The sequence below is a fragment of the Parasteatoda tepidariorum genome, chromosome 6 (genome assembly GCF_043381705.1).
Source record: "Parasteatoda tepidariorum isolate YZ-2023 chromosome 6, CAS_Ptep_4.0, whole genome shotgun sequence".
Classification (NCBI taxonomy): Eukaryota; Metazoa; Arthropoda; class Arachnida; order Araneae; family Theridiidae; genus Parasteatoda; species Parasteatoda tepidariorum.
In genome coordinates this window covers 1,800,711-1,815,156 of record NC_092209.1, presented here as the reverse complement: position 1 = coordinate 1,815,156, position 14,446 = coordinate 1,800,711, and the positions used below count along the sequence as shown (strand labels likewise).

General features: G+C 30.6%; 1 protein-coding gene across 1 annotated transcript in view; it reads left to right on the top strand.

Moving 5' to 3' along the window:
* LOC107439048 (adenylate cyclase type 8) overlaps positions 1-14,446 on the top strand; it is a 209,941-nt gene that overhangs the window by 116,281 nt on the left and 79,214 nt on the right. The window contains exon 5 of the mRNA XM_071181577.1: positions 5,763-5,983. Coding sequence (XP_071037678.1) covers positions 5,763-5,983 — 221 coding nt within the window. The remainder of the gene's footprint in view (positions 1-5,762; positions 5,984-14,446) is intronic.

Below are 14,446 nucleotides of genomic sequence, written 5' to 3'. Positions count from 1 at the left end.
GATTGTCAATATTCACAGGTGGAAGTCAACAACCACCTATTTAAGTCATTCATAGCAACATATACATATAATATCCAATTTACATAAATTTGTTTTGTTTAAACCTATTATGCGACAATATTTTTATTTTAGAGATATGTCATTTTTCTAAAAATTGAAAAAAAAAAGAGTGGATACAGAATCATTTTAATTATACCATTTATATTTCAGTAACAAATTATTCGTCTTTACCAGAATGGCTAAAATATCACTAATTTGATTAAAAAACATTTGAATGTGATAGTTTTAAATTTAAAGTAATTTATAAAACATATCACCACTTTCTTAGATAAAGTACTTTTTTCATACTTTCAAAACTATGCAATTAAATATCCCGTCGCCGAGGTACGACTTGACAAAAAATTGTTCAGTTAATTTATTTAAATCATTCATTTTATATAATTATTTAATTTTTTACTTATTTTTTTCTGAATTTATTACCACTTTTTTTTAAATTTGGGAAAGCGCAAAGTTGTTTCTTGTTCGGGTCGGAAAATCTTTATAAGCTTTTATTTCAAAACTTACCAATCATTCTTATTTCTTATAAATTTTTTAGTAACCTAAAAGCATCATACCACTGTTATTAAATTCCATTCATTAATTAAACCTTTCACACCAACACGGTGGCCAAATCTTCCGATTTCGGGGAAGATTTTATGCTTGGATTTTTGATTATATGAATGTTATACAGTGAAATTTCCAGGAAGGAACTTCTCCATGTAGCGACCTCCTCTATTTAAGACTTTATGTTGAAGAAAACCTTTAGGAGAGATCATCAAAACCTCACCAAGCGACCGGGCATTCCTTTCCACCAAATGCTGAAAAGGTTAAGTGAGAAAATACATAAAAATATCAAAAGAACAAATATTAGCAATAATAAGTCAATTAAAATGTATTCAAAATGTTTGTGTGAGACTCTTATTTAGAGAGAGTTCTTTTTGACGATAACAACCTCAGATGCTGCAGTCAGAGTGCATTGAAGACTATCAATGATTTACCGCTATTGGATCATTTTTGTTGACGTTAAATTTTATTCATATGGTTTTTATGACGATAACACAAGTGACATTTCTGTATCAAGAAAATTATACTAACTGAAATTAAAATCTGAAATCGTTTGGGAAAAATCATGTACCTCCGATAACATTTTGAAGTCAATAAAGATAACCCCTTAGAACGACACAGTAGAACAGAGAGTGCTCGCTCCCAACAGGTTCATTTGTAAGTTACACAGAAAATATTCATTTGATTTAATTTTCTGAGGCTGGAAAGATAATAAATAAATTTTATTGACAATCATAGATGCCAACCTACTGAACAAAATATTTAAACTGCCAATAAATAAATAGTTATTGTTAGCAAAATTTGTTTCATTTTGCCACCACTTATTTTTACAAACCGACTTTAATCTGCAGTGAACTGATCATTAAGACACTATTCCCAGCAGATCACCGAAGTCAAGCATCACTGGTTGCGGTGAGTTTGCAGTTGGGTGACCACTCGGATCAGCCTGCGTAGGGACCGAGGGTGTGCGTTATGGGTCCTCATTAAGCTGTTCTACCGTAAAGTGCTCGACTTCGCGTGCAGGTCGTCAGGCTACCGAAGCGGGAATGCCACCCCCTCTGCGGAGGATCAAAATTGTGATGGCATGTCTTCCGATCATCCTCGGGGATGTTTCCAGACTGTCGCCAATAGCCCATTGTGCTGCTCTAGTGAGACTAAATGAATTATAACAGCAAACTAACTTCCAGGCCTTATATATGTGCTTAATTTGTTTATATGACGTGGTTTATCATTTTGAACCATTTTTCATTCATTCAAATCAAATCATTGATCGTAAAATTTACAGCCATTTTAATTATCTTTTGAGAGAAGTTGGCATCTATGCATACAATTATCAAAGCAATTGAGCTCATGCACTCCAAGAAGAAGACAAACCACACCCACTCATGTGACCTATGATATCAGCGCCAGCAAATATTTATCAGTTAAATGGGGTAAGTTGAGCTGAGTTTTTTTACATGGCATAGAATGTTAATTAACATTAAGTGTTAATTAAATACATAACCGTATCGCACATCGAATTTGTTGAAACATAATTCTTTCTCGTCTGCTTCTTTTGCTTAACATAGATTAATTATTTGTTTATGTATTTTATGACAACCATGATATATTTTTGTTTTGTGTACCTGGCAACTTCAATGCATCGTTAGTTCGTTAATGTTCCACATGACTTTTTGCCTGGTTTTGTGTTAAGTCTTTCTGTAAATATATAGTGAAAGAATTAAATCCTCTGCGGAAGAATCTCTGTGAAAATATATTGGCTGTGTCACTTAAGAGAATTGGTACTCGACAAGATTGGCTTACTCGAAATAGAATAAAAAGGACAGTCGCTAGCATAAACAGATGCTACGTTTCAACAACCAATCAAGATCGAGATGCCCACACTACGTCACTTGTAGGTATCCTATTGTTATTTCTTTACCACTAAATAGACTTTCTTAAAAAGTGCAGATGTAGGCAGCTACATACTTCTGGAGTTGCTTCTAAGCAACAAAACTTTGATGGATCTTCATGAATATTTAGAATTGGGACTTATTGTTTCGTTTTTGAATTAATAAACATAGTAAATGTTCGTTTTTAATTATTACAATTTTTATTGAAGTTAAATTACGTAGCAACTCTTCATTTAGTGAACTACAATACATAATGTAGTTAACTAAGATATCGACTTTCTTTTCTAGTAACTGTACGTTGTAGTTAACTGACATGGCAACTCTTTTCTATTGTTTTCGAAACTTAGGGATGCCTACTTTCTAAGCTTTTGGGAAAAATTTCTTCTGGCAGCTAAGTTTATGTTTTAAAATTGATTTTTTGTTCTGCAAATTTGATTTAGAGTTATTTTCTACGCCACTGCATGTTAATAATTCAAAAGTTCCCATAAAACTCGGCTTTGTTCTATCGAGATGACACTTTAAATGTGTGGCAAAATTAACAAAAATTATGAAAGCTTTAATTTTTAACTTTCTACCACTTCTATAAAATATTTTTCAAAATGCGTAGTACTTGGCAGACCAACCTGAAGTTATAGTTGTAGTTTCCGAACTCTTTTTATTAATAAAGAAACCTTATTTTTTTCTTTTTTACCAAATGAAATGTAAATTCCCTTCTATTTTTATATTTGATTCCAGGTAATTTTTTGTACTAAAGAGAAATTTAAAAAAATAAAATGAAATATTTACTTACTTATGGAAAAGGGAACAGAATAGAATATGGAGGGTTGAAACAATAGAAAAGAAGAAAACGAAGAAAAATTCAAGAAATATGGAACGAAATAAGGAAACAAGGGGAATGAAAAGTAAACTAGAAATTTGTTTGTTGTTTGCAAGTAAACAAAACGTTAAAGTAAAATCAAGTGTTCTTCCTTCTTAAAAAGAAACTTCTGAAGTAGAATTTAATGAAAAGACTGTATTTAAAATTAAAAAAAAGAAATGAAAAACGAAGAACTCGCGAAAATAAGTGAACCAAACTATATTAGAACTTTGCGGGATTTCAAGGAAGATTTTTAGGAATTCTTCATTTTTAAATTCTAAAAAAAGGAAGAAACAGTCTTTGGTTTCCTTTGATGTAAAATCATTGATATAATTTAAGGTATTCTTTCAAATAGTTGTAAAAAAGTATGCTAAATTGCCCAATAAATCCCCAATCCGAAATCAAATAAATAGGATTTTTCAGAATGTTTTATTAACTACTGTCGTCATATTCAACAAAATAAATGTTTATTTAACCCAATAAGAGCAAAGAGTGTGAAAATACACTTTTTGGTAGTGGAGCTATAAGTTTCTGTTAGAAACAAAAATGTTATAACACATACGCTACTTTTTTTGGAACAAACATTTAATAAAAGGGTACACAGTTAAAAACTAATGCTTTCAAACTTTTGGTAATTCTACCAACTTTTTAAATTCTCGCAATGAGAAATCTATATAAACTTTTGAATTATTTACATAGAGTGGTGTGGAAAAATAACTTTAAATCAAATTTAAGAAACAAAGAATAATACATTAAATTTAGCTACCACGAGCAGAATTTTTTCCAAACAGCAGGTGATTTCAAATAAAATAATTTCAAGCGTGGTAGGTCTGTGGAGAAAAAAATGCAACGTAGGACTGAGAGATGGGTTCCCCAAGTCCAAAAGTGATATTTATGCAAAAGAAAGGGTTGAACTCTTAATTTATATTGTTTGTAACTGAAACACTTGGACTGCTCTCTTATGGCTAGCTAGTGATCACATTAAGACTCTCAAGGATCGCGTGAAAATCTACGCCACCTGCATAAAATGCTCCGATTATGCGGTTTCTTCTAAATACACTCTGGAATGTTTGGACCTCACTATGGAAGAAATTTATTCAAACCTCCTACGTCATAGACTTTCTTCGATTCAATGGTCATCTGGCCCTGGTTTGACTCCGCCAGACTTTTAGTATTAAAAATATCAGATCTTTAGAGGTAACATGTTATCTTTACAACAAGTACAGTGAAACCTCCTCGATGTAGCGACCACCTCTATTTGCGACTACTTTTTGGAGGCAGGGAATTTTTTCCACAGACTTTGTGTTGAGGGAAACCTTTAGGAGAGACAATTAAAACCTTTCCCAGCAACCGGACAAACATCTGTATCAAATGTGCGGAAAAGATCAAATAAGGAATCACGAAAAAATAACAAATCAAAATATTTAACAAAAAATAAGTAAATTTAAATCCAGTCAAAATATTTGTGTGAGACTCAAATTTAAAGAGCTCTTTCTGAGATACAACCTCATGGTACAATTATAGTGCACTAAAGACGATGCCATCAATGATTTAATTTTAAAGTTGAAAGTTAAATTAGAAAAAAACGTTAAGATAAAAAAAGAAAAAGCATCTCAAACAAACAAACCTCTCCTCATCTTTTAAAGCTAACTAATTTTTATGATATAAAATTAAATGCAAACTTAAATAAAAAAGTATAATTATTTATTTACTTAAAATAGCTTTATCATTCATAATTGGTAAATTTGTTTTTACACATAATTATATTAGTTAAGATCATTTTTATAGACTCTAAATATTATTCATAGATCAGTCTTCTCATGACGCTAACAGAAGTGGCATTTCTGCAAATGTTTTCAAAAATTTTTGTTATTTGTAGAATATTAAGTGAGCACAATTATCGTGTTCCTTCAACAACAGAAATGAAGCATCAGAAAATTTAGGTACTAATTTTTATATTATTTTAAAAGAATAACGAGGATATATCACGTAGTACGTAGAAAATATTTATATAAAACATATTTTGTTCATATTTATATCGCTTCTTACCTTATTTCAATTTACTTACATATATCCCAGACTTCGTTTTTCAGCAAAATAAAAAATGTTTCACTCAATTCAGACCTAACTATTTGCTATCAATGCTCCCCCCTTCCTACCCTTTAAATTATTTTCGATGTAGATGAAGAGGCAGATAGTCCCCCCCCCCGGGCTAGGTACCTCGACCTAATCTTTATTTGCAGTAGAAATATATACCGTCTTCTCATGGGATAACTGTGGCTCCATCTCTCGAAAGTTTATATAATTTCGTATTTTAGTATTTCGATGATAGTATATTTATACTAATAGCTATAACTTTATGTGAGACCTAAATATCTTTGTTTGCAGTAATTAAGTATTTTTTCTTACAGCCAGCCTGGACGTGAACGTTGTGTCAGGGTGTGTGTCTTTGAGAGAAGGCACCATGGAACTGATGGGTCCATGGAGGATTCTATTCGTGGTGTTTGTCACCTACTCCATGCTTCCCCTCTCCCTCCTCTGGTGTCTCCTGTGTGGGTGTCTCTCCAGTCTCAGTCACGTCATTTTTGTCACATCCATAGGTTCGACGAGTGAAAAAGACTTCCTCAAAAAAGTAATCATTTCTCTTTCATAATTAATCAGAAAAAAATATTTCTAACAATTTTATTCCTACTCATACAATATTTCAAATCTATAAAAAATCTGCAAAACATTTTAATTTGCTCAAAAAATTCAATTCTGATGCTAAATGGTGCATAATTGGTTTTAATATTGTNTATTTTTTTTTTTTTTTTTTGAATATGTAAGAGGAAGATTTGAATGGTAGTAGAATAATTCGGCTATAGAATTATACTTATTTTTTGTATTGTTGTGAAACAGTAAAATACAGAACAATAGCTTCATAATATCATTTCACGCAATATTTATTTTGTTATCAATAGTGAATAAAATTATATTACCGAATTCTACTGCCATCCATTTTTCTCCCTCTTATTCCAAATTATATTCCTGCTGATTTTTATGAATAAAATGTTCAAAAACTAACTAACAAATAACAATTAAATAGCTTATTAAGTAGGTATTATTAAGTAGCTTAACTTTAATTGATTTTTTTCTTCTCTTCGTGCAAGGATTTTTCTGACAAATTTTAGTAACAACTCAACGTTTCTTTCAAAGAAGTTTTAAGTATTTAAGTGATAATCATTCCAAAAATGCAATGGTTTTAAACACAGTGGTTGATCAACCAAAGTTTGTTTTGTAAGGTTACTAAGGAATAGTGGCTTGCTTACTTACAAATTACTATGTCTGATATATTGTTAGGAAGAAATTTTGTTATTTCATTTGCATCATTTTAATCTTCTTTTAAACTAACTAAACGCAGCTTCATATACATATACTGAATTATCTTTGAGACTAAAGTGTAAGCATTATGTTTTAATGGATTATAATTTATAAAGAAATATAAGATCATTTAAATACCTCTTTTCATGATCTGAATCACATTATTGTAAATCTTTACTGATATATATTTAAGATTATTTGCAGTCGGTTTATTAACAAAATTAAAAGACACTATTTGAAGTGTTGAAGTGACTCAAAATGGCAAAATTAACCTTCAATAATATCATGTTGCGTTTTCTGGCATACAATTGCATTGGTAAAAAAAGAAATATATCTCGTGGAATATTGTTTTATTTCCTAAATAAATCTCTATTTATTTATTAATATGAGGTGCCCTTTCGCAAAATAAAAGTCTTGCCAGACCAAAAGTAATGAAATTCATGATAATTTTAAAAAGTTCGAATGTTAGATCAAATTTTATTTAATCTTATCTACTATTAGTAGATAGAATTCAAGAGTCTAGCGTTTTCTTACACGCCAGAATAATATTGGTTCTATCTGATGTCAAATATAATCGTTGCGCTACGTGGATTAACTGATGAAAAATATGTATACTTGGATCTTCAAAATAGCAAAAGTAATTATTTCTGCACTTATTGAAAACTGACATTGAAGATAAACATCAATTGTTAACTCTTAGTGTTGTAAAATAGCTTTTTTGTCACATAAATACAAAAATAGCTGGCAAAAAAAAATGATTCAAAATGTATTGTTCAATGATTTCAACTAAATTGGTGTCAGAATGAAAAATTAAGAAAAAAATATATACTTATTTTTGGTCGAGCTATATGTTGTCTTGCCCCTCACCGACTCTCATTTATTTATTTAATAAATGGTAATTAAAATAAAAATAAAAAGTTTCTGCACATCTCTACTTCATTTAAATTAGGTGAGTGAAGAATTTAAATTGTTTGCACCTTGGATATCGAGCGCAAAGTACGGCTCCGATTACAATGAATTATATTTGGTAAGATCAAATTAAGATTCCTAAAAAACTATTTATGTAAAAAAATATATGTAAGATTCCCAAAAAAATCAAATTGATATTTTAATTATTTCAAATTTCAACCAAACATATCTTTAAAATGCAACAATTTGGAGGTCAGACATTGTATATCGACCTCCTGATTGCAGAAAACGCAGAAACCAAGTTTAGTCTTTTAGGATACTAAGATTCTCAATTCCGCTTTTTGAAAGTTGCGTTACTTTGTTAGCTGCGTTCAATAAAGGTGATTTTATAGAATGATTTACTTGTGATTATTTGCTAAAAGAGATGTCTATAAGAAGAATTCCCTCAAATTCACTATAATTTCGATTAGCTGTTCAGTTCATCGACAGTGAGTGGAAAAGAAATGTAAGTCAGACAGTCCATCAAGAACGTTGTTTATTCTTTGAATTGACTAAAAGCTTTTTATGTCATCAGTCAATTTCAAAAATATGATAACATGGACACAAGCATGATAAAATACCCATTTTATCTCCGAAAATGCATTTGCCAATCACATTTCGACAAATAAGCTGTCTAAGCTTTTTTGTTTGTCTGGTTGGTTTTAACGAAGGTCTGTCGACAAAAATCAATGTCTTTATAAAAAGAAGAAGAAAAATAAATCTAGAATAAGGAAATAGGGGAACTTAAAAATAATATTTTTCCCCGCTATAATCCGGACGAAGAGGTATGTCGCCATTTTTTAAAATGACGAATTCGTAAATAGATTTTTTTTTAACAGTTTAAAAAAGATTTTTTTGAGTTCCTTATTTTATGCGTGCTCATGGGCAAGCAGTCACTCAAATTTCGATTTAAATTTTTAGTTGTGTTTTCTTTTTAATAGGGGACCCTTGAAAATTTTAACATTATTTTTCTGTTTAAAAGAATTCACGCTGGTTTTATATAAGGATTTTAAAGAAAGTGCATTATGGGATTTTTGAAATATATTTCGAAATTTGATGGCTTCGTAAAAATAAAGAGAGCTTAAATATTCGGTCTGATAAAAATATTCAGAATTTATACTGAATAGATACACACAAAGTCGAGTTCTTTTCAAGGTATTTTTTTATTAGCACTTCAATACAAATAAGAATGTATGTTATAAACGGATCATTTTTTCCCCGTTCAAATGTTAAATTTTAGAAAAAAGTTTCACTCAGACTTAAAATGTTAAAAAAGGAAATACAATAGAAGATGTAAATTAAGTTGAATTAAAAATTTTAATTTGGTTTAAAATTGCCTGTGAAATGCATCGCTTCAATTTCCGTGATTGAATACAAAAATGCGGAATCAAATTACCTCATCCAAATTAGATGACTTAAAGAAATTAATCTAATACTATGAATAAAAGAATATGGTATAAAAATATACTGTTTGTCTAGAAGCCCACTAAAATTGTGTATATGGGGAACGAGTCATATGATTGAAAATAATTTACTAACTGCCCTCTAAACAAATAAGCAATTGTTTCCTACTTAGGGGCAGGTGAGGTAAAGTGGGTATAAAATGAAGCGTTTTCAAAGAAGGCTCTAAAACCGTTAAATTAATTTTACTGAACATTTTGATGCATTTTATACACATTAGATTTATATAGATCAAATATGAAGCATAATTTATCTATTTTGTTTGATTGTTTTCTTACAATAATGATTTCGAAGGAGCATTTTTTGATCTACTCACTTTACCCCAGAGTGAGCCAATATGCTATTTTGGTAATTCTAATTATATAATCTGCCTGTTATATGTTGTTAACCCCCCCCCCATCATTCTTCTCTGTAAAAAAATAAAATTTAAAAGAAATTTTATTTTTAGTGCTAAAACGACTATGTAGGTCTGTACTCAAACGAATAAATTATTTTTTAACTATTTCATTATAAAACACTGAGCTTTAGATACTTACCAAATTTGAAACAATATCCCTATCATACAAGACTTTGTTAAACCTAACCCTATTCCCACTTTACCCCACCTCAGAAAACAATTCATAATAAATTAGAACTTTGAAATTTATTCTTAAATTTCGATGTAGATCTGTTCTTCAGATGTCCCTCTACCAGTTTGAACCAAAATGAATAGTTTTTGCCAATTTTTAATGGTATTCGAAGAAAGTTCATCAATAGTTTTAACAAACATACTTTATAGGTTCATCATGAACAGATAGTTTGTAAACATTAAATTTTTTTATCAGTTTTTAAAACTGGAATAAAAATACTTGTCACAATCTCAGTAAATGTCTTTAAAAAATATTAAAAGGAGAAAATATATGCGTTAATTTAAACATAAAATCACTTTACAACATGTACCCACTTTACCCCACCTGACCCTATTTTTTTTCCCTGAATCGAATGAGGAAACTAACCCCTAGACGGTACGACTACTAGTTTCGAAATCATAATGTTTTTACAAATAAAGTACAATTTCGGACATTTTTTATTAATGAATTGTTTCACTCTGAATTGAATGAAAACAAAACTAAGTAGATAAAACTGATAGTGGGAAGGTAAAAGGAAATGCATAGATCACTTCTATAAACAATAACTAAATAGTAATGCTAGACTCCTTTTATAGATCAAGTGCCAAAATTATATTTTTTAAGCATAAAACCCTTTTAGCTTTGAAAATATTAATCCTATCTGCCTGAATTTACTTCCATTAAATATTTCGTTAAACAATTGTTTAAATAGTAAAATCTCGTCTTTTCCTCCTTTTATATCCCACACTGTCAAAACCTATTCACATTGAAGTTGAAAATTGTACAAATGAATACTTTTTATCTCAAGTTAATACACATTTTAAAGAGAGAATGATAAATCAATAACTGAGAAAGCTCGCACAAAGCTCAGGTGCCTTTTCTCCGATTACGAATTATTTTTGCCAATTTTGGCCTATACTTGGAAACCATAATAATAGATTATTTACAATCGACACTCGAGCATGAGAAGATGAAAGTATGTTTTTTTCCGAGGAAGTAAACTTTCATAAATTGCATACATGTTTTCAATTGTGTAATACAGATGTTTTTATAAGAAGACTTGCATAAATACGTCAATTGTGTTAAATATTTTTATAATATTTAAACTCTATTCGCTTCTGTTTTGTGAAGCCTAGTTCGAAATCATCTTAATATTCTCTTTGTTTGATGAACAAACTCATTTTATTTTAAGAATGAGCGAATCTATGCATCCTAAATGAATGTTATTACGTGAAAATAACGTGACTGATGTGCATCTTACGGTCATTGTAGACTTTACTGAAAATAATGGCAGCTACTTTGTACATCAAGTAGTGTAACGGAATTTTCGTGTTGTTTAATGAACTGTCCTGGATTCGTGGTGTCATAAAGAATTCGAGAATCACTAATACATCACTTTGGTGTAACATAGCTGTTTCCGATTTTGGTGTTGAGATTGTAGCGTAATAGAAATGACGACGTGAGTTCTAAAAATTTATTTCAAAACTTTATACAAAAATTCTTGAAACGAAAAAAACTAACTATTAATTTTACAAAAAATCATAAGAGTGAAGAAGAAAAAACATAATGCTTAACTCTATCAAGCTATCTAACCATAGCTCGAAACAAGTTTTAATAAAATCTGCTCTGAACTCTGCTTTGCTAAATAAGCTCGTTACGTAGCAAGAATAATAAAAAAATTTACAGTGATTGTTTAGAAATTTCTAAAATCTCCTTCACATTTATTCGTATTCCTTAAGAGCGGCAATCCTTGAATGCCATTTCGCTAAATTAAAAGTAAATTGAATGCATTTTATTAATGCATATGCTAAAGTGTTTTAAAACACATGACATTTCATGATATTGCGTTGAATTAAGTAATTTACCTGAACACTAAAGAAAGGATGGGAAGAATTATTTTCGTAATCTTCTCTTATATTGCGAAAGGAAATGATAGGAACAGCATTTCCATATCTTGCGTAAATGTGGAATAACCGGAACCTATTTACAACATTTTCACAGCCTCTAATCTCGTGGACTTTTCCATCTCTCCCTTTGTAATAAGAAAAGTGAGTGGATTTGACAGAAAACCATCAACTTGTTGGTTCTGTGGATTAAAACACTTCCCCCATTTACTTGGTCCTATAAATGATAAATAAAACTACTAAAAGCTGTTAGCAAAAGCAAAAAATAAATAAAAAGGAGATCTTTCCGAAAACAGATCGATCGTGTGAATCTTTTCTTTTTGTAACTTTGAAGAGATTGGATCCTAACTTATCGGGAGAGATTTTTCATTACATCCCCTCACCGCCACACCACACGCACAAACAATTTATCGTTTTCTTTCTTTTTTTTTCATCACTTAACGTTCATATCGGAAGATGAGGAAATTTTATCGTGTTTGGTAACTCGTTGCAAATTGATATTCATTGGTAAGTGAAATCAATTCCCTTAACGGAAAATATATGTTGGAACAGAAAAATATACAGTTCTATGTAAATCTAAAAAGGAAAAATACACTCTTTAAAATCATTTTATTTTTCTAAGTTCTTGAATGACTGAAAACGTTTGAATAATTTTATTTTACTTTATAACCGTCGTTGAACATCCGACTCAATTTTTTAGGTTTGCGACTACTTTTGTTCAACTCCGTCGGCTTGTAATCTTAAACTCAATCCAAAGAACAAGGAAACTCCTGGATTAATTGTGCTGAAGTAATTTTGCCTTCGTGGAGGACTTTTTGATGGAACTAACCCGCATTTGCGTCACATGAAGAGGAAAACCACGAAAACGGTTAGCCTGACGGCAAGGGTACTCTAACCCATGATCCATCAACCACTGAGGATATTTTACGTCATCACTGTTGTCGGTGCGAGCTGGGGGTGGAATTCGTATCGTCCAGCCATCGATGGGATTCAAACCCTGTTGACCCTCATTGGAATGTTCTATTCCCCTGAGTCACCACTGCTCGCTTCAATAATTAATAGTAAAAAATGAGTTGCTTAGTTATTGTTTTCACTAAACTCTCATTAGGGTTTCAACAAGCTAAAATTTGGTTTTACTGTTACCTCCCAGAAGCAGAAACTCTCCCAAAGTCCGGCAAAGTAGTGGAAGCTGAAAATTAATTACTGCATCTACAAATTATTTTTCTTCTAAGTTTATTTTTTTTAAAAGTAAGCAAAGAAATGAGAGAAATTGCTGAAACTTTTTTTTAAAAAAACATCTCAAAGCTTGTGTACAATAAAAATTAAAGAGCTGAATTGCGAGAACATCGCAAGGAACAAAAAGCAACGTTTTTTTTTCTACTTGATTACAGGCTTAACTCTATAAGGGTTTATTCTATTGTCTTAGTATCAAATCTTAGTATCTATTTCATTTTCTTAGTATAAAATTTGACTTTAATGTAAACAACATATAGTTTTTATGCATGAGGACCCTATATTTTCAAGTTTTGCTTCTTGTATGAAAATTTAGGATTTTAGTTTGAACAGTTATAATCTATGTCTGATTGCATTGACATTGCTGACACATTTGGATTTAAGAAGAATGTGGTGCAGATTCGTAGCATAAATTCTGCTACTTTTGAATGTATCAACTCACTATATCAATATATAATTCATACAGTTGAAACTTTGTAAATCGTTTCTCTCACTATTTATAAAATCAAAAACATACCATAAAATTCTGTTATATTAATAATAAATGTAATTATCGTTACAGTGAGTTTGATCGTCATAAGCAAATACACTTGTTCAATGTTAAAATAGAAGTATAAAAAATTAGGAAATACTATGAAAACTATCGACCTCATTTATCACTTTGAATATTGATTTCAATTACCAAGAAGGGAGCTGGACAGATACGTTTTTTTTATAAAATAGGAGTATTCTTTTGTGGCAGGGTTTCTAAAAATGTCGGAAGAATCCATTTTTTTAGGAGAAAGGTAACTTGGCAGGTGATCACACACACCTTTGTTTTATAAACAAAAAGTAATTTTGCCTTCGCATGATCCATCAACCACTGAGGATATTTTACGTCATCACTGTTGTCGGTGCGAGCTGGGGGTGGTATCGTCCAGCCATCAAGATGGGATTCAAACCCTGTTGACCTCATTGGAAGGTTCTATTCCCCTGAGTCACCACTGCTCGCTTCAATAATTAATAGTAAAAAATGAGTTGCTTAGTTATTATTTTCACTAAACTCTCATTAGGGTTTCAACAAGCTGAAATTTGGTTTTACTGTTACACCCAGAAGCAGAAACTCTCCCAAAGTCCGGCAAAGTAGTGGAAGCTGAAAATTAATTACTGCATCTACAAATTATTTTTCTTCTAAGTTTATTTTTTTTTAAAGTAAACAAAGAAATGAGAGAAATTGCTGAAACTTTTTTTTAAACAAACATCTCAAAACTTGTGTACAATAAAAATTAAAGAGCTGAATTGCGAGAACAACGCAAGGAACAAAAAGCAACGTTTTTTTTTCTACTTGATTACAGGCTTAACTCTATAAGGGTTTATTCTATTGTCTTAGTATCAAATCTTAGTATCTATTTCATTTTCTTAGTATAAAATTTGACTTTAATGTAAACAACATATAGTTTTTATGCATGAGGACCCTATATTTTCAAGTTTTGCTTCTTGTATGAAAATTTAGGATTTTAGTTTGAACAGTTATAATCTATGTCTGATTGCATTGACATTGCTGACACATTTGGATTTAAGAAGAATAAGGTGCAGATTCGC